Source organism: Melanotaenia boesemani, chromosome 16, assembly GCF_017639745.1.
Source record: "Melanotaenia boesemani isolate fMelBoe1 chromosome 16, fMelBoe1.pri, whole genome shotgun sequence".
Lineage (NCBI taxonomy): Eukaryota > Metazoa > Chordata > Actinopteri > Atheriniformes > Melanotaeniidae > Melanotaenia > Melanotaenia boesemani.
The window spans coordinates 21,436,796-21,461,399 of record NC_055697.1 but is presented as its reverse complement, the minus strand read 5'-3'; the positions used below and the strand labels follow the sequence as shown (position 1 = coordinate 21,461,399).

General features: G+C 39.3%; 2 protein-coding genes across 2 annotated transcripts in view; one reads left to right on the top strand and one right to left on the bottom strand.

The window, feature by feature from the left end:
- The first annotated feature begins 716 nt into the window (after positions 1-716).
- Positions 717-17,668, top strand: LOC121655585 (phytanoyl-CoA hydroxylase-interacting protein-like). Its single transcript, XM_042010339.1, has 5 exons — positions 717-1,541; positions 8,996-9,192; positions 10,966-11,140; positions 11,929-12,046; positions 14,885-17,668. The coding sequence occupies exons 1-5, from the start codon at positions 1,436-1,438 to the stop codon at positions 15,417-15,419; spliced, it is 1,131 nt and encodes a 376-aa protein (XP_041866273.1). The 5' UTR covers positions 717-1,435; the 3' UTR covers positions 15,420-17,668.
- Positions 17,112-24,604, bottom strand: part of LOC121655583 (protein FAM13A-like) — a 23,612-nt gene continuing 16,119 nt past the window's right edge. Inside the window, exons 11-21 of the mRNA XM_042010338.1 lie at positions 23,286-23,354; positions 21,851-22,043; positions 21,005-21,254; positions 20,678-20,810; positions 20,164-20,245; positions 19,219-19,448; positions 18,994-19,077; positions 18,728-18,829; positions 18,049-18,263; positions 17,716-17,817; positions 17,112-17,248 (exon numbers count right to left, since the gene is read on the bottom strand). Of these exons, the coding sequence (XP_041866272.1) occupies positions 17,122-17,248; positions 17,716-17,817; positions 18,049-18,263; positions 18,728-18,829; positions 18,994-19,077; positions 19,219-19,448; positions 20,164-20,245; positions 20,678-20,810; positions 21,005-21,254; positions 21,851-22,043; positions 23,286-23,354 (1,587 nt within the window). The 3' untranslated portion in view covers positions 17,112-17,121. The remainder of the gene's footprint in view (positions 17,249-17,715; positions 17,818-18,048; positions 18,264-18,727; positions 18,830-18,993; positions 19,078-19,218; positions 19,449-20,163; positions 20,246-20,677; positions 20,811-21,004; positions 21,255-21,850; positions 22,044-23,285; positions 23,355-24,604) is intronic.

Below are 24,604 nucleotides of genomic sequence, written 5' to 3'. Positions count from 1 at the left end.
TGCCACAGTGATTATAAGCTTATCAGAAGTTTAATTCGCCTGCCCTCCCTAACCTATTTTTCTAATGCTAAAGCTACATGAAAATCTATCTAGTTAATTCTAGCTGGCAAAAAAAGGCAACCCCCCCAAAAAGGGAAACAGATAAATTGAAAGACTTAGTCTCTTATTTTCTGTCCCTACTTTAGAGATGATGCCATTTTAATGTCCCCCACCATGTGAGTTAGCTTCTCTCTTAAAACTCATGGTGCAGCCTATCATGCAGCAGTTCCCCTTTTGCCATTTGGAACAGCATATCTCAGGGGTCCCATAGGCGCAGCTGCAGAATCTGTCGTCCACTGAATAGATAAACACTCTGTGGCCCCTCCTAAGGGTGCCTTGTATAATTATGAGACAGGCAAAACAAAAAGAAAGTGACACGCCTCTCTCCTTGTGTTCTATAGGGGCTGCTAAAGGAAATATGTGAAGGACAATGACTAATATTATCAACATTAACTTCTGTTTGGTATGTTGTTACTAAACATCCCTGAAGCCTTGTTTAGAAACAATGTGCAGTTTGACCTTCTATTCTTTGGCAAACCTCTCCCTGCGGGCCACTGATAAAGAGGGTGGGATAGTGCAATTGATATCATTAGAAACACACCCACAAGCCAGTATAATGTAATGCCATAAATTGGCACTCTAAGTCATTTCTAGGTGGGGTTATGTCTGCAACGCAAGAAGAGCGGTCTAGCCTTTACTGAGGTAAGCCTGAGCGGTAGCCCAGAGTGGTCCCTTAGCTCATTATTAGGGTCCACTTGCACCTGCGCTCCTGAAACAAGGAGCTGCGCCTTACCAAATAAGGACATGTGATAGCCTCACTTGGATGACGTTGGACGTGAAATAGTAAAGAACGGGAGTATGTGCACAGTTTCGACGGAATACTAAACCGGTGGGGGAACACCAGGCTAATCTGGTTACATAAGAAGCCACTGAGTTTGCAGACTGCCTCTGCACTAATCCGCTGAACTATTCATGTTCAACTGTCCCACGGCTGCTAAACACACAGGACAAACGCGCGTACACTTGTGGCTCCTTGCAGGCACAGGGGCGCTGTAGCGGAGCGTGAGATTATAAACTGAACGCGGACACAGATTTCTTTGAGGTGCTCGAACGCATCTCTGCAGAGACTGCCTTTGCCTCATGTTGCAACTGACGGCTTGCGCTGTTCGAGCCCGTGACGATTCCGCTGACGCGCCACTAGCCGCACCACCCAGGAGGTAGAGAGGAGAGCTGTGAGCGACGGAGAGCGAGCAGTGGACTCATTGGACACCGGACTTTCATTTTCTCTTACCATAACGACCGAGGACGGACGCCCTACTGTTGTGGAAGTCCCGTGGACGACATTTACCGAGCGTCAGCAATCAACCAGTAGCATCACCCAGACTCTTCTGCAGTGATGGAAGTACCAAGCTTGGCGCACAACATCACCAGTCCATTAAGTCCCTGTGAGGGGATGATCAAGGACCTAAGCTTGGACGCGATACAATTATGCGAACGAGATGGTATGTGTCTGCTTTTCACTAGAGTGTGAACATATTTCTGCAGAATACACCAATGTTAGGCCCGATTGTAAATTAAGAGACGCGGTAGCGCATGCGGTCTATTTGCCGCTGGTTTTAGCTGCATTCCCTACCTTGATTGTGTGTATGAAGGGAGTAGGGGCAGGCGGTTCCGCTGGCTTCTTGGATGGATGGGGCACCCGTACGTGCGAGAAATGAGAGTGCATTTACGGTGGCAACAAGATTTTCATAACAGCTCAAATAATTATAAAATTTCTCCAAACTGAGCATGCACAGGCAAGGAGGCATTGTTAACCGATGAATGTCTTTATTTCAGCACCACAGGCGTGGACAGAGGCCGGCAACAACCCCGCCTTTTACTGATTCTTGTCTTTTTTTTTTTTAGCTTTCTTATTTGGTTTATTTGCCCTTGTCTTATACATTCTTGGAGAAGAAATAACTCAGTTTTTGATTTTATACTCTGCAAACTCTCCCCTGCGTTTACATTTATAATTCATGAAGTCCCCCATGTGTCCGAGCTGGTTGTCTGTGACTGACTACTATCCAAACTCCAAGTTATCAGAATATTTAGTAAGTGTTCATATATATATATATATATATATATATATATATATATATATATATATATATATATATATATATATATATATATATATATATATATATATATATATATAAAATAAAGAAGAAAGCGTATAAACCAGATTGGTCGTGAAAAAAATTTCCACATTGGCTGGCTTTAGCCAGATGCGGATGTAATATTGCGGATAAAAAAAAAGCAAGTCATCATCAGTAGAGACTGAAAAGCTAAAACATGGCTGCGCGCGCGCGTGTGTATGCGTGTACACAGGCACACAGGCGGTGGAGCCCATCACAACCGTCAGCGCAATTACACACTGACTCCACATCTGAGGCAAAATGCATGGTCACAGTGATGCCTTTTAATTAGATTAAGTGTAAATAAATTACCCCTTATGGCCATGAAATTGGTGCAGTTAATTTTTTCTCTGATTTTCTTCATCTTTATTTGGATTGGCTGTTCAGGTCTCCCAGAGGAGTCAATGGGATGTTTTCATTAGGCCACCCCTGGACCCCCAGCATCTGATCACAGTGCAGTCTTTGTGCCACATGCTTTGTTTTCTCATCTGTCAGAGCTCCTCACAATTTAATACAACAGGATGCATTTATATCCTCTCAGTGCTTTGTTGGCGTGATTCTAAAGCTTCCATTTCAATAATGGCATGTAGCCTGGGCTGCACTTTGACTGAGGAGTGCAGTAAGGGTGTTGATGTATGCCGTTGACCAAAGGACACCATGCCAGTTTATCCTGCATGTTTTCTTCTGGGCCTTTTAGGTAAGTCTGGTATTTGGAGTCCAGCAATCTCTTTACTTGTAAAGTAAATAACCTCCATGTAAAGAAAATCTCTGAGTCCTTGAAATACCCTCTCAGTTTTTGTGGCTGTGTTGTTCCATAAACAACATCACATTCTTTGTTTTTCAGTGACAGGTTGTTTTCAACAATATCAGAGATAATGCAGATGAATTATTCAATCTCTCTAATTATTAAATCTGCATTGACTTGCACTCTTTCTTTACACGTATTTCATTCACTCAACACTCAACACAACGGCACAACTGTGAAAGTTGTATGAAGCACTTCTGTAGTTGATTTGTTGGAGTTGGATTGTATTAATATCCCTGATATTTTCACCACTCCCTTCATTTTTAAAGCAATTTTCAACTAAAATGACTTCAGAGAAAGCTGTATACATGTCTTTGTTTTTGCCACACCCTGTGAAGGAGCCTGCATCACTTTTTCCACTCTTGGAAAAGGCATATCATGGTATCTGGTCAATACAGAGCGCATTCATTTCAGGTTTGCAAGGCTTTCTAAATTTATCTCCCAATTCCATTAATATTTAATAGCATGCATTGGAGGCTTATTGCTGACCCAGCAAATGGATTCATGCATCTTCAGTAGCCCTACTGTCTGTGGGAAAGGGCTTTCTCAGTCACACGTGCATATAAACAGACACACTGAGGCCAGTTTGAGCATTTCAGTGCACAAAAGCAGTGGGAAACAAGTTATTTCTGTGTGCTCCCTGTGTTTCAGATGGGGTTAATGGTTCAGTCTATGGGGACTGTGGCATGTGCATGTGCTGCGCATGAGGATGGGGGGTGGGGGGGCTTTTGATAAGGAAGTTGTGGGAAAATGACAGAATTGACTGAATAAGGTCCTCTGCTGAAGTTAGGTTTTAGTGTGTATCCTGTAGACACAGAACTGCTTCCTTAATGCTACACTGGTAAGGGTTTGTGAGTGGTCTCTGAATGGCTTACTCAGATCACCATTTTGACTTTATCTCCAGTTAATGCATTTTTGAAGGGGCTAATGAAATGCACATTACATGCCATGCCTTGTGTGGCCTTTGTGCTGTTACTCTGGCATTATTAATGTGCTTTGATGGATAGCTGCCATTTATGCAACCAAGTACTGTGTCTTTGCTTACTGAAATATTGCTTCTGTGTCTGGCTGGGTGTAAATGTGCTCATGACAGCTGGATAAATGGAACTATCCACTAGAGGTTCCTTCTTATCACTAAGTCATGGCAGATTTAAGGAAACCTCCACCGGTGCTGGGCTGTCATTAGAAGGTAATGATGATCATATTTCTTCAAATGCAAATCTACAACACAAACTATTCAATCCCAACAAACCCACAGCAGAGTTGATTAAAATAGGAAATTTGGTAAGAGACCCATTATCTGCCCCATATGAAGTCTTGTCCCTTCATCCAGCCATTTCTTTTTCATAATACCAAAATACTAATATTAAAATTAACTGCATTTTGATTAGTGCTAATAAGAAAGTGTTGAACAGGAAGAGGAATTTAACACTTTTGCTGGCCAGATTAGTGTCTTGGTTCACTATTTTAAAACTGCGTGATCTAAATCTGTACCAAAATGTAATGGGTTATTGCTTTAACAGTGTTCCGCCTTATATTTGTTGATATACAGCAATGCTCAAACACATCTAGGTAAGATAATAAACATATGCACCCCCAAACATCAAAGCAAAGGTCAGTCTGAAGCTCCTAAACTGACCCCACGTTCCTATAGCTGTAACTTGGTTGTCTTGTGCAGAGCTCATCCAGCTTGTATGAACATTTGAACAACAGCTGGCCTTGCCTGAGCCCAGACCCTCAGGCTCATCAACTCCACAGAGTTAAATGAAGAGTGTTACAGGCTGATGATTCTGTCTGATGTCAGGCAACAGCAGGCCTTCCTTATGACATATAGAAGCCATCTGAGTTAGTTGGCATTTTATCTTCAGTGACAGCAGTTGTGTCCTATGACTGTCTTGGCAAGACTCACAGGTATAATGGCCATTTGCTAGCTCCATAACACATTCACTTTACATAACTGTAGGCTATTAAATATTTTTAACTTGATTTCAGAGAGTCTGCAGTGCAGGCTGAACTTTAAAAATCTGCTTCAGATATTTTAAAGATTCTAAAGATACGTCTTTTTCACTAAAATCTGTTACCACATTGTTTTTACTTGGACTTTGGGCTTCATTAAAGGTGGAACACAATGTGTAACCCAGATAGCAGGGTATTGTTTATGTCAATCTGAGAAAAAGATGTTTTTCCAACGGCAGCTTCTCTCACCCCCAGCATGATCTGTCTCAGTCTTGCATGGGCAATGACAGTAACAAAGGCGTGATTTCTGAAGCCTTGCAAGCGTCTATGCCTCATAAGTGTCTACTATGCTGCACACTTCTACTGATTCAGACCTCACGCTGCAACTTGAAATGAATGTTGTCCACTAAGTGTTTACTTGTGCAATAAGAAACAAGTCAAATTGTCATGAATCAGTTCTTTTTCAACATTACTCTCCACTATCAGTGCTCAGAATGTTTTTTTTTTCTTTTATTCATTTGAAGCGAGACGTTCCAAATGGATCTCTAGTTGCACAACTACAAACTACACCAACTAGAAAGAGATTACATTAACACCGTTCAGATGGACTCAGTGGAAAACAAATCACTCTTCTCTGACTGGTAAAGACCACTAACAGGCAATTCCCAGTATAAGTCCAGGTGTGACTGGAACAATTCCTATGATAGAGAGCCATTAGAATGCTTCTGTGTATGCACATTAACAAGATTTTTATCAATCCTTTTGAACTTCCAGCAATTCCATCATGGTATTGGATTACACACTGAGTAAAAGGGCAATAGCCAGTAAGGGCCATTTGTTTGGGTTTATGGGATTCAGCTGACTAGTTTAATGTTTTTTCTATAGGGCAAATATTTCTGCATCCTGCATTTTGCAGCTCTGCTCAAGCATGCACAGTTCCTGTCATTCTAAACTCTCTGTGCATGTGTACATAGCATGAGTAATCTGTGCTCCTAAACAAGAGCTCAAAACCAGTAATTTGCTTGGTCATGATGTGGCAAAAATCCTTCATCTTCCCTCTCCTGTACAACATTACAGAGTAATAGACAGTGTGCAAAATAACAGAAGCATATTAAAATGTAACGACTTTGTGATTAAGATTACGAATCTTCTAAATTAATTTTACCAACAAGTGCAAAACCAGTGGAAGAAAGAGCCGAGGGTGCAATGCTTGCACATTAATTTAATTCTGAGTGAGGGTTTAGGCCTCCTGTGAGAGCCCAAGAAACATTTGCTTTCTCCCTCACTGCCTGACCTTCATCCTGCCTGGCTCTCTCTCCTCTATCTTTCATCCTGCTCTCAGAATCCCTGAGGATTCGGAGCAGAGCTTAGCATCCTACAAAGCAGGGAAGACTCACTGGTTCAAATAATTAATATTCAGTGTAATTTCAGCTTTATTGATCAAAAAGTTTATACATCATTTGCATAATAAAAGTTGAATAATATTCCTAACCTTATCCATTCTGTAGCCTTCATATCTGGTTTTTCTAGATAGCGTTATTTAGTGCAATACACCCGGTATCTATATGTATTTGAAAATTATCACTGTCTTGCTATATTGCCTGTATTTAGACCCAAGTTAGGAGAGTATTAGCATAAACAGGACATAATTCACAATGGCAGAGTCAAAGAAAGGTGTGAGGGCAAGTACCTGCATGGGGTTTAGTTTGTAAGGAAAACATCAGTGTTGACATTAACAATTTAAGAAAAATGGGACAAGAACTTTTTCTCCCTCCAGTGCAATGCAGTAATTGTGTTAGCAGATCTTTCATCTTTGATGTTTTAGGTTAATGTTTACAGGTATCCTGAGGTAGGGAGGATGGAGGTTAAAATGTATAACTTACCCAGCATTTTCTAAAAAAAATGTCACCTAAATGTAGAAAAAATCCATTATTGTTTAACTTCATGTGGGTATGTGTCATTGTTGCCTGAAGCAGTCAGAGAATGACAACAGACGCTGTATTTTTGCTTTTGTTTAAGGTCAGCAGCACAGTCTCAGACGAGCTTCACTGGCATCCCTGTCTGGTCCAGGGGTAGCCAACGTTAGTCCTCGAGAGCCCCAATCCAGCAGGATTTCCAGATTTCCGTGCTCCAACACACCTGACTTAAACTAATGAGTCATTGCAGAGAGGAAAACCTGCCAGGTTGGGGCCCTCGAGGACCAACGTTGGCTACCCCTGGTCTAGTCTGTGCTGACTTGGTGGACTATTTTTTTCTCCAAGGTTCATTCAGTCATGTTGCATGTTGACCCTCTCAGTCGGAGCCAAATTAATCAACTCAGTGGGATTCAAGTTTAATGAGTTGGGCTTTTAAAAGCAAACCATCAGCAGGATGGGATGTTTCCACAGATCGATGTAGAGAGATGTAGGCGTGCACCTGTGAAGTCTTGAAAGCCCAGCAAAGTGCAGTCAGGCTGAAGATTTAACTGCTGGTCTGTTTATGCTTTTTCATATTTAGGAACCCCTTTTAACCCTGGCTGCAGAAGGTACAGGTGATAAATGCGATGCGCTGGCTTTACTAAAAGGTTATCACTGAGAGGTCACCACACTTAAGCCCACTACTAATTTATTTGCTGGCCTTAATATCTTTGAGTAAAAAATTCCCACCTTCCCTTGCTAAACTTCTCAAGTTTTACAGCCCAGCCAGAGATTCAAGGTCAACCAGCCTGTTGTGCCTAAAGCTAGTATTAAAACAAGAGGTCATCAAGCCTTTGCAGTGGATTTCTCAAATCTACTGTCTTACATTGGAGCAGCCATCAATGCCAAGATTTTAGGTCACTTTTGAATAGGCCTAAGTCCTCTTTGGTCTTCTATTTATGCTAATAGTGTCACCATGTCTACAGCTTTATTTGACTTTTTCCATCTGAATGAATCTGAATCTTCAAGATGAATATTCGGTGTGTAGTAGATCTTCTATATGGAGGTGAGACATGAAGTACACACACCCAATTATATGATTATTTTCTCACCCTCCCTCTGTGAATGAACAGAGATGGAGTTTCCATGCTCCACTACTTCTGCTATTGTTAACTCCCTTTTAAAGCCCAGTCATGTTGAGCATTATACCAACCCCCCTCCCCCTTCTTGATTTCTACTCAGTCACGTGCATGGACCCCGGAATGTACATAGAAAACATATTGTTGCCATGCCAAGTGGGCGTCTCATAGTTTGATGCAAGGTCCATATTCATCCTAATTTGACAAAGCTTTCATTCAGCTGTGCTTTGACATTTTCACTGGCCTCTGTTTGCACTTTGAGTTGTAAGCCTTTGGGGACTGTACAATACACAGCTGAGGGAAATTAAAGATTTGCTCAAGCTCTTTGGTGGAAAGCAGCAGGCTTTAAATCCAAGCCAAATAGGCCAAGAGTGGTTTTGACAAAATGTGACCCTTATGAAATGAGTGGCTGGAGCTGTTTGGCATTCAGTGGTATTTTAATTGTTGTTGCAGGAATACACTCTGGATCATGAAACTGCAGAGAAATGAACCAGTCTCTGCTGAGAGGAGATGAGATTCAAGCATTAGAAATATTTAATGCCACGTATGCTCTGGAAGACAGATAGGCACATGAATGTGGAGAGGACTGATGTGTTTCCATGGCAACATATATAGTAGTCAGCGACACAAGCTGTTCTTTGTGCTTCTGTGTGACACAGTGGCTGTACAACTGTAGATGCTCTCTGTGGAATAATAACTGCAGTTGTGTAGAAGGTTTACAAGAGAGAAACTAAATCTCTGCGGGTTGTCTTAAAACTTGGGATCAAGGCTTCAAGCTGTACTCCGCTGATTTAATAAAGTCACAAGCGTTACCTAAGGTCCCTCTTCATTGTCTCAAAACACTTGACTTGTTGTGAGCAAAGACTGAAGTGCCACATTTGAGTTCTCAAAGGAGTTCCTCTCTATATATGAACCATGCAATTCCATTTAGGTTGTATTATTGTTCTGTTTAAGAGTGACAACATTGCTTTTTCAATTTCACAGGAAATAAATCCCAGGACGGTAGCATCTCTGAAATGGAGGAGCTTCCTGTTCCTCAGAATATCAAGATCAGCAACATCACCTGCGACTCCTTCAAGATCTGCTGGGACATGGAAGCTCGCAGCAAGGAGCGCATTACACACTACTTCATTGACCTGAACAAGAAGGAGAACAAAAACTCTAACAAGTTCAAACACAAGGTAACGTTTGAGTCAGGATTAACACCTTTTAGAGGAAGCTCTTACTGTGAGATGACTCACCAAACAGTTCTTTTGATGTCTCAGTGGAGGAAGATTGCTGCATTTTACAAATGTATCATGAATAAGAGACTGTGAGGCCTTATTAAAGCACAAACTAAGCACTTTGCCAACCCTTTATACATAAATAAGAAACAAATAATTAAATCATGTAACCAGTTAAACTTTGCAACCCATCAATAACAATAAATACAAACATTGTGATCATGCTAAGACAGCTGTTGCATTAACAAAAGAATACAAGTTAATCGACACAGTCCCATTTTCATATGTATTTTTACAGATGCAACCAACCAGGGGTGATTTAGGTCATTTTAAATGCAGGGGTGTGTGGGTGGGGGGTCTGATTATTATAACTACAGTGGCCATCTAATGTAAAATATATTAAATAAAAACTGTTTGGACAGACAAATATTATCACCCATGTGGGTAGTTGCTGCATAATGATCAAGAGCATGGTGGAGTTGCTGTAGAACAAAATATGGAGCAGAAGTGCATCATGTGCTGCACTCAGTTGCACTTGCACATCTGAGGTTTACCAGGGCAAAGGTCGGCTTATACTAAATATTTCTTCAAATTTTATTTTCTATTTTTTGGGTGTTACCTTAGTGTTAGTGTTGGCTAACCCCCTCCACCTGTCTGACCCCATCCTTGCAAACAACACGAATAAATGGAAGATATATTTTGAATAGCTGTTGTTGTCTTTAATTGTTGACTTTACATGAGTTTATGCTTAATTGTCTGCAAATAATAATTGATTATTTTCTTATGTTTTAGTTGATAGTTAATACAGTTAACTGAATTTCAGTTATATAAACCTTTTTTTCAGTCTCTTCAAGCACCTGTGGATTTGTTCTGATAAATAAAAATATTGTTTCATAATTGACCTCTTTTCACTGAAATCCAGCTAATTTGACTTCAAACCAGTTTCTTAATGGATTTCAACTACAAGCTAGCTTATAGTTATAAATTATGAGCTAAATACTTGAGACCATAGTCTCTTGATATTTTGTTTTTTTGGCTAGCAAGAGGGATTCATGATCCATCCATTGTTAATTAATGCAAAACAAATGGCATCAATTCATAATATCTGTATCTTTATAATGTGCTACCATATAGATAAGTATTAGATGGTATTTTCCCTCAAAATGACCTTTCTTTAAAAGCTAAAGACAATGTCTCATTTCAAAGAGGTTTTGGTCAAAGGCACGACTGCAAGTTGTTCCTTTGAGCTCTGATAGGCTAATAACACTCACCCTTTAGTCATAGAGCAATAGAACCAGCATGACGGCTATATCCTCAGACCTGTTTTAATAATTTTATAGACTTTCACATCAGCCGCATTCCTAGCCTCTTCATTTCCACTTCCAGATTCTACATAACTCTCTCTCCTCGTTCTGCTATTGTAGTAGACTGACCCTGTTGCTAGGCAGGGACTACCGTTCTAATCAATGAGCCTCTAAGGTCTACTTCTACTAATACTTGTGCAGTAGGGGAATTGCTGAAGGGATTTATTTGAATAGTTTACATCCACATTATAAAGGGGATTCCACATTCTTTGGTCAGCATGCAGTGTGTGAAATGTGTGGATGTATGTATTCTTATAAATAGAAGTCTTAAAAACAACCATACATGGAAAATCTCCTGTCACTGCTCATCTCTGCTTATCCTTCCACTATGTCATCCTATTCTTCTTCCCTCCCTCCCTCCTTCCAGGATGTTCCTACTAAGCTTGTGGCTAAGGCTGTGCCCCTGCCCATGACTGTCCGGGGTCACTGGTTTCTGAGCCCCCGCACAGAGTACACTGTGGCCGTCCAGACTGCATCGAAACAGACAGATGGAGACTACACTGTCTCGGAGTGGAGTGAGATCATTGAGTTCTGCACCGCTGGTGCGTAATGCAAAACTTTGAGTGCCATGACTGCATAGCCTTTCAGGATTTTAACCATCAGTGCTGGCTCTGAGTTTGTCAGTAGCCAACTGGATTAGAGGACAATACTAGAAGATAAGTAATTACAGTGGATTAAAAGATAGTGCACAATGAGGAAGAACATTAAAAGGAAGCTAATTTGATGTGTGTGTGTGTGTGTAGGGAAAGATGGATTGAGAGATGGAGGACAGGGTTAGATGAGGGGGTTAAAAGGAGAGCTGTGCTGTATATATTCTGATGCTAAAGGGTCACAGACTTAAACGTCATGGGTGAGAAGCTTAAAGCGGGGGAGGGGAGATGATGGGGAGGAGGCTCGAGGGTACAATTTATCAAAAAGGGTGGGGAGGGTCGTTCATGTGGCCTGGTGGTCTACGATAACGACTATCCAGCCTGCGTTCTTTGTTGCACAAGCCTCTGTCTTTACGTTAAATTGTCAAACAGCCATGATTGCAGCTTTATGCTAAAGGCTATTTTCTGCTTGATAACTCTCTCATTTAATTAATTTGAAACAAATTATATTCATATTTCTCTAAATAAAAACTAGAGGTGTTCTCAGGGAACTCTACACAGAGAGAAACCTTACAATTCCTTTAATGACAATGACAATGATGTAATCCTTTTTTGTAATGTTTTTGTTGTTGCTTTTTTTCTTCTTATATTTAGAGTTTAATATGTCAATAGTACTTTGTTTTCTAGTGAACAATTTTCATAATGTCATGTGCTGAATCTTTTTTTTTTTTTTTTTCTAGATTATTCAACAGTGCACCTAAACCAGCTGCTGGAAAAGGCAGAAGTCATTGCGGGGCGAATGCTGCGTTTTTCTGTCTTCTATAGAAACCAGCATAAAGAATATTTTGACCATGCCAGGTAGGCATCACCATTATAGTTAGCCAATATAATACATGCTTTTTTATGTTTTCTACAAATGTCTGAGAAACAAATAGTTATAATAAATATAGTATATAATACTTTTCCTTTAACACAGATATTTAGGCTATTTGTGCTGTGTTTAGGTAGCTGTATGTATTGATTACCTTCACTTTGATAACACTTTATTACTGCGGCACCATTTGGTTTACAAGCTACATGGTTGCTGCATAATTTTCATTAACCCCCTTCTCCAAAACTGCTTGAAGCAAAGCGAGAATTAGCTGAATGAGGTAGCTGTTAAATTATTAAGTTCCAAAAATTCTACAAGTGTGTGAAAATATTGTAGCAGTGAGCTCGGTCTTCCAGTAAACTACCCAACACAAAAGACAGTTACATCTTCCTTTTGTTTTTTTGTGTAAATATGCCACACAAAAGTTGACTGTTGTGGGCAAGAAAAGACGTGAGAGAGACAATGTAGAGTTGCCCATTTTACTGAAGCAGAGTGCAATTACTGTGTACAGTTATGTAAAACTTAAATGGGACCCAGTTTTAAGTTTTACATATCAATATATAAAAAATCATCGGATTCTTAAAAATCTTAAAATTATATGAGTGACAACATATGAAATTTTTGATAAAAATCTAACCAAAATATAGAAGATTTGTGTATAGTGTATGTAAGTAAAGCCTTAGTCCTTTACAGGAATTATCATAGGTAGCAGCCAAGTGATGCTTATAAAATACATTTAATCCTTGATTAAATTATCATCAGAAAGTGAGCACCTCTATAAAAGTAGACATTTTGTGTGGAGCATTAATACAAACCCAAGGAGGAACAACATCAGCAAAGATCTTTTGTTGCTCACCAACATCAAAGGGGCTGTGAGGCTATTTCCAAACTATTTCAAGTCCATCATTCTACAATGAGAAAGATTATTCATGAGTGGAAAAACACTGGCGGAGGAGCTGTAAATCCTCCCAGGATTGGACATCCCAGCAAAATTCCTCCAAGGTCAGATTGTGCAGTATTAGGAGAAACTGAACATTGAAAATGTTTTAGTTCATGGCAGTACAATTAGAAAAAGACTCAACAAGTATGACTTGTTTCCATGGGCTGCCAAAAGGAAATCTCTGTTCACAAAAAAAAAAAAAAAAAAAAGACAATGGCAGCAAAGCTTAGGTATCCAAAATGTATCTGAACAAACACCAAGATCTCCGGAATAATATCATTTGGACAGCAGGACCTAAAGTAAAGATGGTTGACCATTATGCACAGCACCATATTTTGTGCTACTATGCTGGATTTGGTTTTTGCCAAATAACCAATAGCAATCTCAAGCATGGTGGTGGAGAGATCATGATTTGGGCTTGTTTTTCAGCCATAGGACCTTGACACTTTGCAGTTATTGAGTCAATATATACTTCTCAGTACATTAAAATATTTTAGGGAGAAACATGAGTTCGTCCTTCCAACTATTGAAGCTTGACAAAAATTTATTTATGACAAAATGATGATCTAAAGAACACCAACAAATCTGAAAATAGAATCAAGATGTTGCAATGTTCAGGTCAAAGTCGAAATGCTGTAGTGAGAGCTCAACATAAATTTGTTTTATAAATGAATGTCCACAATCCTCAATGAACTGCAGCAACTGTTTAGAAAAGCAGAACAAAATTCCTATTCTATGATGTGAGAGACTGGTAACATCTCACAGAAAGGGCTCAATTATTGCAGCTAACACTGACATGGAATATTTTGTGCCATTCCTCATCTTAATCTCCACTTACCAAATGTTAAAAACTCATGAAGAATAGCTCACATCTCCTTTTTTTCCAGTGTTAAATTGCCCCTATACAAAATAATAATAATAATAAATAAAAAGAACCTGAGAAATAAAAGGGGTTATTTTAATTTGTATGACTATAAACTGGTTTTTGACTGAAATTACTTTCGCTAGCTTCCCCTATTATTCTCCCCTTTTATGGTGATTCCTTTTTACCTCCTGTGTTCCTTCTGTCTTGTTGCTTCAAGGAAAATCTTGCTGAATTTTCTTGCTGAACAGTTTCTCTACTTAAGCCACAGCCTGTGCGCACTCTTTTGTTGGTGCTTTACAGCATGATGTCATCCTTCTTCAAACCTTCAAACCTGAGTTGCTACAGCACACTGAGCGCCTCAGTTAAACTGCACCATCACGTGGGGAGTAACAGTACTGACATTAGCATTCAGTGGAAGCTGAATAATTCCATAATCCCCTCAACAAATCAGTAATTAAGGAAATAAAGCTGATCTCTGCTTTTACTGCATAATTACAATCCATAATTGAAGTTTTTGAATTCAGATTTCTTCTGGGGCAACCATCAAAGGGTTCATCTGTTGATCTGAAAGCTGCTTATGTTTTATAGCAATTTATAACAATTCTTTTTTTTCTTGAACTCAGTGTCAGATTAATTGGACTTGGCTGATATTGTTTCAGCTCTAAAAAAAAGAGAAACTAGTGTAGTGCACTGTAAATTGGGCCATTTAATCCTAATCATGATAAAGCATCATTATAAGCTGAGGCATCGCCTGTGAAGACACAAACAATAAGAACCTATAATACTGGCTGAACTATGACATCATCTGTGACAGATGCCTAGCAACAGCAGTGACTTAAGCCCTTCCTACTAGCACCCAAAAGCCCTGTGTGTATACTGCTGTGACTGAACAGAAGAATACCCACAAAATTGAGATTACTTAACCACACACTCATCAGATAGTTCACAAGAAAAACTAACAATTTAATTCTTTTTTGCTTTTCTTTCTTTCTTGCTTGCTTTTTTTTCCTCAAACTTCAGGGATATGCAAGAAAACCGGATGCTCCTGTCAGTGAAAGACAACAGTGGCAGCCATGGCTCGCCTATCAGTGGCAAGCTAGAAGGCATCTTCTTCAGTTGCAACACAGAGTTCAACACAGGCAAGCCACCGCAGGACTCCCCATACGGTCGCCTTCGCTTCGAGGTCCGGGCAGATGCACTCTTCAACCCTGACACCAGCCTGTACTTTGGAGACTTCTACTGCATGTATACTGCCTACCACTATGTCATCCTGGTCCTGGCACCAAAAGGCTCCAGGGGAGACGAATTCTGTAAGCAGAGGCTTCCTGTGCTCGACATTAGCAACAACCGTTTCCTGACCTGCAAGCAGGAAGAGAAAGGTCTTGTGTTTCATCACGCCCAAGATGTCATTCTGGAGGTGATCTACACAGAACCTGTAGACCTGACCATGGGCACGGTGGCGGAGATCAGTGGGCACCAGCTGATGAGTCTGTCCACAATAAATGCCAAGAAGGACCCCAGCTGCAAGACCTGCAACATTAGTGTGGGACGCTAAGGAGGAGCAGAATTTCCAAGTGGAAGAAAAGGTGAAACTGGATTTGACTGACCTCTACACACAAAGGAAGTCCACGTGTACTTAAGTAGACCAACACATGCATGAAGCAACAGATTTATTAGGCTCCTAGACATGCACATTAACATATCTGACTGTGTTCTTTAATCCCAAGAGGCCATCATTCCCAAAGAATGGAGAGGGGGAAAAAAGAAGGTACACACTCTGACACATCCACTACTGTCTCCTCATCTGAAAAAGGGTTGTAATCACACTGAAAACACCAACTGAAATATCTAAACAGCCACCTGGCAAGTCACAGTGGTGTACTCACCAAACCCTTTAACTGTACTAACAGACACTGGCTGCTTTTATTCAAATCCCTGTTATTTTAATCAGCTGTCTGATTTTTTTTTTATTTCTTTTATATTAATGACCTTAGCCTTGGTTTTATTGATATGCTGTTAAATGAGTGTCCACTGTCTGCGTGGACAAAAATATTGTTTTTATCCCGATTATATTGACTGTATGTTTCATTTTTTATTCCACAGTTGACAAATTCAGACTTACCTCCTTCTAGTGGCATGGACTGGTACTACAATTTTCTAGGGCTGCAGCATCGATAGTAAACTTTCTTTATACCAAAGTTATTGTAAACCAGACATCAAACTGCTGTGGAATCTAAACAGTACTAATGCAACAGCCTCTAAATGTGTATTCACAAAGTCTTTGATAATTTCAAGTCTGAGCAACTTGTTAACCTTTAAAAAAAAAAGATGCATGATGCAGTTGCTGTGCAGCATGAGTTTAAAAGCTGTCAGTACCTCCAACTTCTGTGCAACAGTCATTCTTATTTTATCGTCAGTGGAAAGAAAGAAAGTAGAACCATAAACTGTGTTTAGCAGAATAAATGTGAAAAAATATTTATTTTTACTGATACATTAATATATATGTATATAAATATATAGAAAACTATATAAACCAGAAGTGCACAATGTCAAAAGCTCTGGTCATTGTCAACACAGGATTTCGGGGGGGCATTATTTCATACAGGCAAAGGGGGAAAAAAACACAAATTTGACAGCATATATAATTTGCACTACTTTGCGTATACTTATTTTCCAAGCTAAATATAAAAATTAAGTTTAAGCTCAAGTATGAAATTCCAAATGCATATCATAGCACAATGTAGGACTAAAAAAAATAAAACAAAACAAAAAAAAAAAACGGAAAAAAACCAACATGCACAAACACTGCAGGATTGTGACACTGACTGCAGTTAAGCTTACACATTTCTTTCACCAATACAACACTTTTAAAATATAGTTTCCACATCTGCAATGGACAAATGTTTTGGCAAGGAAAGAAAGTAACAAGGTGCCATAATATACAGTAATTATAAAATAACTTATACACAACATCCAGCTGTTGTAGCACTCAACATATAGACCTGTGCTACATAGCATACACATGCTACATCACATTTCTATTATGTCCTGAATAATAAGGGATGCATTTTTGGGACTAGGCTAAAAACTTTGCAGCTGTCCAGTATTAATTAAACCTGTCAATAATTTCCATCAGTTTTCTTCATGTAAAGTGCATTAACATAAAAAGTATGACATGAAACAACATGTATGATCTCACCATCAAAACCTTCAGAAATGACCCTGTTAAGATAAATAGAAGTCCCACTGTGAGTAACTCAACTTATCTTGGTTGAGTCCTGTTGTTTACTGAGCAGGGCCTCCAGTAGACGGAGCTTCGCTTTGAGGTTCTTATACTGGCAGTACTCCTCTGCCATTGGTCCACGGTCCTCCTTCTGACAAACCCTGTTAACAATGCATGGAGGGGAGAGGATGCAGGCAGAAGGCAAAACTTCTTTTTTTTCTTTGTAGTTTCGAAACAACCTGCAGCAGCTTTCATAACTGGTTGATAGTCCCTATGTTGCCTTACTCAGATAGCTTTGTACAGTGTGTATTGTAATAAAAACTTACTGTATTTACTTTGGACAGCTAACGTGTACAGTACAAAAGATGTGTACATTTCAGAGCAAAAGTCTCTCTTTGTCTCTTACATGGGCTCTCTGTGTTGGATTAATGTTACATGAGTGTGCATTACACTGTCGTACCGTTACGATGGAATTTCTTTTGCGTATGTTTTTTCTTTGATTTTCACAAGGCATTGTTGAAAAACCAAACGTTCCAAGTTTATTAAAAGACAAAATTAAAAGCAAATGCCAGGTACTCTTACAGTGATGTTTGTGATTTGTGTGTGTGTGTGTGTGTGTGAGAATTACCGGCCAGTTTGTGTGTAGAAATGGTCTTCAAACTCCCGGAGTGCTTCATGAAGCCTCTTCTTCTCTAGCCGAACCATCCTGAGATGATCCAGTAACTCTTGTCTGCATGAAAGAAAATTCTTACTATTTCTTTATATTTTTTATGTGCCTGTTAATGTGTGTAATTACTATGTAACCATAATTTAAGGTAAATGTAACCTTAACTTGTGACTGTCACACATACACACATACACACACACATTCTGTACATTCCACGATCTTTACCTCTCTACCTTTTCCAACATGTATTTAAATTGCAGCACTACATGACACCCACACAGACAGAAACTGTACCTTGATGCTTCATGGATTGTTGCCATAGTGATAATCTGTGGCTGGACACCCTTGACCTCTTCCAGCGGTGACACCAGAGGTGTTTCAGACATTTCTAGGGAAGGCAGACACTGCATCTCAACTGAGGACACATGCCTGGAGGGTGTGAACCAAAGTGGCTGTTGCTTGGGGCTTCGCTGTTTGGGACGCTCGTCATCTGAGCCTTCTTCTTCCTCCTTTGCAGACACATACGCATCCACACAGGGAAAAATATTTATAAAAAATTTTTACATAAAAAAGAACAAACAATGGCAAAGGCATGGAAGGTTATTGAACCACCAGTTCTGCTCAGCCTGTTAAAATCTAGCTGGCAACTGATTAAAACTTAACCATGTTCTACTTATTTAACCTTAGAAATATTAATTTTGAAAGCTTCCAATATCAGTTTGAGCGAGGTATATACAAATATATTTTTTTTACTTCTGAGTGCCTTGATGTAGTTCTTATATTCAGCCACTGGAGGGCAGAATGACACCACTGCTCAGAGGCCATGTACAGTTTTAACCTCATGAATAAGCACAGAGCTGTTGTCACAGAGGAGAATTAATTCTTTTCTAAAAGACAACCCACTCTTCTTGAAAGCATCATGAGTATTGTTGCTCTCACAAAAAAAGTCATTGTTTAAATGATTACTACTCACGATGGTTGTAATGGTTGCTGTGGATGCAGAAGAAAGCAGCTGCTTGAGGAGACGATACCGGTCGTAGAGAGGTTTCATCAGTGTGCGCTCCTGCCTGGTACTCTGAATTCACACACACACACACACAACAGAAGCTTGTGGTTATTTTCCAAAAGATGATTTACATTAACATTAACAAAAATTAATGATGTGAATTTACAGAAAAGAGTGAAAAATGCTTTCAACCATCAAGAGGGAAGAAGAAATGAAGAGGAAGCTCGTCTTACCGGGCGTCCATGCAGACCCTCAAAGTAAAGCAAACACTTCTGCATGCAGGACTTCTCGAGACTCATCTGGAAATGAGACATCTCCTGTACAGCACAGTGAAAACGATTAACAGGTCAATTCTCGCTCATTTGAAATGAACATGGAACTTTTCACTGCTTCCTTTAACCTCCAAACTTTGATGACTATCTCTGTGTGAGTAGTAAAAGCATTTCTGTAGTAACAACCTTAATGCTGTCGGGCAGGCCCAGTTCCTGCCGTCTTTCCTTCAGCCTGTTGGTTATCATATTAGATGTTTCCTCGACATTTGGTTTGCTGTTGTTGTTAAGCTGCTGCAGCTCATTTCCTGTTGGTGCTCCCTCTCTATGCTCCACATTGCTCCTGCATGTTTCGGCTCTGGGGCTCAAATGTCCAAGTTCCTTTAGTGCCAATTCTTCCGACCGCCTCAGCTTCATTTCTGAGGGACAGAGGGCAGCAGCTCAGCAAAAGCAGAGGAAAAACAACCCAGAAGCATATTGATTTAAAAATACATTTGAAATTATTGTAGCTAAATATAATACCAGCATTGTACTTGAGAATTGTCATTTAATGCCACTTAATATTTCTACTGCAGTAAATTTATTTGTGCAGTTAATATTTGCTTTTGTCTTCCTTTCTGCTCTATAATTCATCTCACACTAAACCAGCTGTATTTGGTCTTTGATCATCTGCTGTGCAACAGTAAAATATATCACTAAAATATATCACAAACAGCTATGTATAAAGTAGCTGTAAGTGATAGATAATATGACCAAAAGCTATTACAAATTTTTTAATTTACTAGTGATAATTAATGTACTTTGCATATATATTTCCTTTGCACTTTTAAGTCTGCAGGATTTTTACTCTTTAAATTTGTTTTCTTACTTTTAATTTTACTACATTGCATTGTTACTTTTTTTTTTTTAGGTCTCCTCTAGGTTCATCGAAGGGATATCCTATAGTTGAGTCTCATAAACTCTCCATAAAAATATAATAATTACAGATTTGAAATTCTTTAAAAGACATTGACATGTCTCACCACTAAATGTATAATTGACTTTTTGAGTTCCTTTTTTGAGTTGTTTTAGTTCAAGCAAAGATAAAAACACTTCTTTCACTGTAGTTGTGTGCGTATATGTTAAAGTACTTGCCTTTAAGCTGTTTGCGACTCTTGATGAGCTCCTTCAGCAGTTTGGCCACATCTGGATGTGCTGTCTTGTCATTGTAGGCTGGCTAGAAAAAAAAGAAAAAAAAAACTCACATCATTAATCAAACGTATTCCTGTCTACTGCACTAAGTACCTTGTAAAGGTTTCTGTTGTTCCAGTCCTGCCAGCTTGTTTACTCAACACTCATTGTGTAACAAACTGCAATTTCTAAATGTACCAGTAGGGGAAGTAAATCCTCCTTGTGTAACGTGTAGGCGGCATCTCTGATATCATTTTAAAAAATATCTCAAATTCACCCAGTCTAGTCACAATCACAAAATATGACTTATTAATCTCCTGCAGTCCCATGGCTCTCTAGTTACTGGATTTAAAACTTCTTATTAGTTCCTCCAGCTGCAGAAAATCCATTAATTTAGTTATTTTTAGTAAAGCACTTTGTTCATTCTGATATTTTACAATTAGATAAAGTTATAAGTCAGTTTTATTTCCTTCCTCACCTTGTAGTGCCTCTCTTGTTCAAAATTCTCCTCAAAACGCCTGATTCTCTTTCTGAGAGTGTGAATGTGTTTGTTGAGCATTGTGATGGACAAAGAACCCTCATCTTGCTGTGTGTTGACACTGCAGCGAGACCTAGAGACAGAAAGCACATTTTTCCACTTGAAATCTTGGTCTTTTATTGTGCCTCACATCTAGTTTATATGATATCAAGAAAATACAACAAAGCTTATAATAAATATCAAATAACCTTTTTTATGTCACTTCTTAGCTTATCAGAAAAATTAGAGACCAGTTTGTTAGCAAACTGAGGACACAGTCTTACTCACATCCAGATGTGCTGTGAGCATGGTGGAGACGGCGCTGCATCGGGGTCTTGTATGTAACGCAGGCTGTGGCTGAGGCTGGGGCAACGGGGCGAGGGTACAGGGCAGTCATTGGTTGTAAAACGAGAAAGGAGTGGGCTTGTGTTAGGGACCAGGGGGCTCGGTAAGCTATCTTCTTCTGACAGTCCCTCAGTGTATGAGGCACTGGAAGATACTGGGCTGGATTCTGATAAAGGTGGAGATGAGATCTGAACTTTAAGAGAAGAGGAAAAAACAAACTTAAATCTTCAAAGACTATGTTTAAGTCTATATTGTGTGCTACATTAGACATGTGTTGCTTAATGATCCCTTTTAGAGAAGACAGATGGGATAAAAAGAGGAATGGATGCAAGAAAATACTATAGCTACATGTATTGTAAATAATATATTAACCTGGTGTGCTCATGACAAATCCAGTTAAAACCTGGTTCTGATTTTGAACAGGCATGCTAATTATGGCTGATAAAAGCACAATTCCTTGTAACGTTTAGCTGGAGTAAAGACATGAAAACAAGGGACATCAACATTTTAGGAGAAAAAAAATCCTTTAGTATTAGTTTGAAAAAACACTATTATAGTTAAGTATTCAGTCACACAGATGTCTACCAGCGTTGAAAATATTGATATCTGGATTGTATTTGATTAAACAATTCCATGTCAGGATAAATTTAAAAGTAAATACATTTCATCATCTGGAGCAATTTAACATCATTTATTTTTTTCCCCACAGTGCAAGTAATTTTTTTTTAACTTGAAGCCCAAAGACTTGATTATTTCCCTTCCATTGTTTCAATATCACTGCTGTCTTACTATGTTGTGATGAGTCGCCTGTTTGCTGCTCCTGAGATGGGGACGAAGGCGGAGTGTGGCTCAAAGGAAGGCTCTGTGCTTCAGCAGTAAGAGGCTGTTTCTGAGCAGGGAGGTTATCCTGAGCTTTGGGGTCAACTGGCTCTGGTGCAGGTTCTAACTCAGCCTCCAGGGCTTGTATCTTGAGGGAGGGGCTCTGGAAACAGAAGCAGAACATGGCTTCAGGGATGCAAAAGGGATAGGACAGGAAAAGTCTGGCAGAAGCCTTGCAGCTCAGGAAGATGGAAGGAGTCTTCTGCCTTTTACTTGCTGCTTGGGAATACTGAGAGATCCAGCTAAACCACTCCACCGTCTTTTTGTCCACACTGGTGGACAGTTGCTACATGATGTGAGATGAGCAGTTGTCTTCCAGAGAGGTCAAAAGATGGGCTCTTGGTTGAAGTGCAAGAAACAAAAATATTGATCTTCCAAGGCAAAATAAAAAGACACAAAAAAGGAATTTCCTCTGCCGTAGCTCCTCTCAGTTCCCTGTGCAACTAGAATCTAGTCAGTCAGCCAAATACTCAACCAGTAAGACATTAATATTATAGTCAGTCAGTGAGTCAGATTCTTTTTAAGCATGAGCATCCAGCGTGGGAATCCTGAAGAGCAACCCACTCTAATTCCATCAGCTGTGTGACTGTGATTCCCAGATCAGTGGATCCACGTGTTGTGGGCGTATAAATGCCTGAGAACATGGCAAGCCTGCTGAGACAATCCTTAAATCCTTCCGACTGGCATTCCTGACACTTCTGCTGCTGAACAGCCTCCACATGGATTATTCATAAAGCACAGAGAAAGGGGTGGGTACTGGGAATGTCGCTCGTGTCGATGTGTCTGGTGTGGGTGAGAGGAGAGAGGTGCTTTATATGACGAAGCGTTTCCACAGCAACATTGTCAGGTTGAGGTAAGGAGTCGATTTGAAGGAGAAGCAGGGAGTCACGTAACCACCTCGTAAGGGTATGTGTGTGTAAGTGGGTGTGTATGTGGTGAATTCTGACTGTGAAGTAAAAACAAATCACAGCACAAAAAATATTGTCAGCTCAGTGAGGCTGAAAAAACATTCAGATTGGTTTTGAACATTCATTTGGGTGCTATGACACCAATCTCAACATTACCATCATCATCATCAACAGCAGCAGATAAAGGCTCTGTTTTTTTCTCTCATCTTTCTCGGCAGTTCATTCATAAAAAAAACAGCTTTGTGCGTCACAATGAGGAGGATGTAAAGGGAGAGAAGAAGCAAGGCTAATATTACTGAAGCAAAACACCTACAGGCACGCTTATAAACAGGCATACATTTGTTCACAATTGATGGAGGTTTCACTTGTTGTGTTGTCACAGATACTTTATGTTAATTTATGCCACTTAGATGGCTAAAGAAGGAGTCATAGCTTACGTCATAACTGTTCCTGCCTCTGCAGTCGTGTCTTTCAGGAGAGCTACAACATCCTCCTCTTTTGCTTCTCTAAAAGGAGAAAACATGATCACTTAAAGATCCAAAGCACACCCACTCCCATGTCTAAGCAAAAATGTAGGTCACAAATATAGAGAAATAAAAATTATTTAGTATTTATTGTATTAACAATGCAAGCAGCTTTTCTTGCTATGGAATTTCTAACCTTTGCTATCATCATCATTGTGCAACACCTAAAACCCATTTACACTTCTTTTAAACATGTAAATCCCTTTGGGTTTCCATTCTGTTTCAAAATCTGCCCAGAGAACCTACTTGTCGATTAACCTCAAGTTGGAACTTTGATGTAAAATCTTAGATCAGCTTATTTAACTTTACAGCTCTCATTCTCTCTCAGTGATTTTTTAAAGTACCTAGTGAACTTCATTTTGCTAGCAAGCAGGCCTAAGGCTTCCCTTTCTCTTCCATCTCTGTAAAGCACTTGGGTTGTTTTTAAGCTTGCTCTACAGATAATTCACCTAAGTGCACATGTTCAGATATGGCTATCAGAGAATGGGTGCACGAAGAAGAGGAAAAAAATTCACGGAAAGACATCCAGCTTGTTTCACAGAGACATAACTGATCTCAGTTTATTATAAATATATTATTTTCATAAAGAGCTCTCTTCTTACCTCAGATAAATCATAAATTAATAGATCTCAGATAATCAAATATTTGTCTTAAAAATGACATTTAAGTCTCAACATTTAGCATGTTTACATTACACTAGTCAAGAAAAACCAAACCAACCAAAAACTGCACTCTAAAAATGAAATTAAAGCTCTTCAAACAGGTCTAACATACCAAGATAATACAATTACAGTTTAATGAACTCCTTCTGGTAGAACAGAGAAAGTTAGAAGCTGCAGAATGTTTTGAATATTTTTAACACAAGTTGTGGCATTGCAGCATACCTCAGTTAATAACTCAATTACCTTTCCATGCGTGCATACTGGGACAAGGATGGTGGTCATAGCTTGGCCCAGCTCTGCTTGCACACAACCACAATCACTTTTTATTACAACAAATTAAAGTAGCCAAATACTGACAATGCAAGCCTTTGTTTCTTTGTTTTTTTATAGCTTCACATAAAACTGAAGAACCTGTGTGAAAGGAAATGAATGACAGCTTTTCAAGTATTTCTTTTATTATTCTTAAACTTAACCATTTGCCTGTAAATTTCTGTATTCATTTTGCTCCCTATTTCTCCTTCGGGTATTGAACGGAAACTATTTTAGAATAAATCAATGATTCCAAAAAAA

Excerpts from the sequence above, each read along its gene's own strand:
- LOC121655585 (XM_042010339.1), top strand. The coding sequence starts at position 1,436 with ATGGAAGTACCAAGCTTGGCGCACAACATCACCAGTCCATTAAGTCCC. Across the intron at positions 1,542-8,995 it reads ACAATTATGCGAACGAGATG|GAAATAAATCCCAGGACGGT; the intron begins GTATGTGTCTGC and ends TCAATTTCACAG. Across the intron at positions 9,193-10,965 it reads CTAACAAGTTCAAACACAAG|GATGTTCCTACTAAGCTTGT; the intron begins GTAACGTTTGAG and ends CCCTCCTTCCAG.